Source organism: Phodopus roborovskii, unplaced genomic scaffold, assembly GCF_943737965.1.
Source record: "Phodopus roborovskii unplaced genomic scaffold, PHOROB, whole genome shotgun sequence".
Taxonomy (NCBI): domain Eukaryota; kingdom Metazoa; phylum Chordata; class Mammalia; order Rodentia; family Cricetidae; genus Phodopus; species Phodopus roborovskii.
The window spans coordinates 59,069,894-59,071,464 of record NW_026126511.1 but is presented as its reverse complement, the minus strand read 5'-3'; the positions used below and the strand labels follow the sequence as shown (position 1 = coordinate 59,071,464).

Below are 1,571 nucleotides of genomic sequence, written 5' to 3'. Positions count from 1 at the left end.
CTTCTGGCATTCCGAGGCACTGCCCTTCACCATGTGAGTTAAAAGTAGCTCTCCTAGCTGCAGAATTTATACAGACCCTGCATTCAGAGATGGAGGATATTGTTTCAGGTCCCAGTGTTCACAGGGAAATTCACGGACAAATGAGAATTTTTTAAAATTAATCTTTATTAGATATGGATACAGAGAAGTAAACATATGACAATGGTCTGTCTGCAGGTGCATTAAAGACAGCACATGGCTCATAATGAATCTGACTTCCATCCTCCACATTATCCCACTGAATAACAACCCTGTGTGCAAAGCAGCTTCACCCTCAGCAGGGCCAGGTTTTCCCAGTCTCCCTTTTAGGTGCTGCTCCTTTTAACTACCAAGGGAGACAGGAAGCATGTAAAAGTCTGTGGTGACCTACACTTTTTCTCTCTGCACAAGGAACATGTGGCCTATGATCATACACAACCTCATTTCCTGCCTGAGATAATATAGAAAACACAGTGCACGTGCAGAGTCAGGCACTGAGACCTCACACTGGTCTAATCCTGTGGAGACAACATTTACAGAGAGGGACATGGGCCACATGCCTCCCTGCAGCCTGCTCTGTGTGTTGATGGCCTTGGCCTTCTCTGGTAAGAATGTCTCATGTTAGTTAAGGGAATAAGCAGGAAGCCTTGCCCCAGGCACATAGCATTCACATGGATGTGATAGGGAACAGGGATTAGAGAGAAGCAAGCAGAATATGTCTTCATTGAAGTTCATTTTAGGCCTCATGGTACTGAAATCCAACAGCGTTTTGTTCACATTACCACAGAATAAGCTTTTTTCTTGGTTGTGATTGTTCTGCAGGATCCAGTTTGGGTCAGAAAGTGACTCAGGTTCAGTCAATGGCAAGCGCACAGGAGGGGGAAGAAGTCAACCTGGAGTGTTCATACGAGACAACTCAGAACTTTTATCACCTGTTTTGGTACAAGCAGCTTCTTAGTGGGGAGATGATTTTCCTTATTCGCCAAATTTCTTCTTCCACTCAGACTGAGAGTAATGACCGCTACTCTGTCATCTTCCAGAAATCAGCCAAGTCCTTCAGCCTTGTCATTTCAGCTTCATGGATACAAGATTCGGTGACATATTTCTGTGCCCTCTGGGAAGGGACTCACAGTGCATGAAATGATAGTGGAAGCTGAACAAAAACTAGAGTTTCTTAAGCATAGCCTCTCTCAGGGAGCCCCGCTGAGAACACACCTGTGCAACCAGACAAGACAGCTCCAACTGTGGCTGCTTTATCTGTGGTCTACATCACAAGTGTGTTTCTAAGTAAAACCTCACTTTATGCACTTAAAGCAGTCATATTGAGTGGCTTTCTTTTAATACTTTGTCTCAAAAGTATTTAACTAAATATAGACCACTGAGAGCATGTGTAATATTCTCTATATCAGGGAATCTTCCACCACAATGGTTTAAAGTATTAGTTTTCTTTAAGTTGGTGATAGCACATACCTCAGACTGGGCATCTGGAAGAGCAAAGCACACAATTTCTTTGTGAAACTGAGAGAATCAGAGCCATCATGAGTGGATTAGTC

General features: G+C 43.5%; 1 gene segment (V, D, J or C); it reads left to right on the top strand.

Annotated features, from left to right (window-relative positions):
- The first annotated feature begins 574 nt into the window (after window positions 1–574).
- LOC127230078 (T cell receptor delta variable 1-like) lies at window positions 575–1,157 on the top strand. The segment is given in 2 exon segments: window positions 575–623; window positions 841–1,157. Coding segments are annotated over 2 exon segments (366 nt in total).
- Window positions 1,158–1,571: the final 414 nt, after the last annotated feature.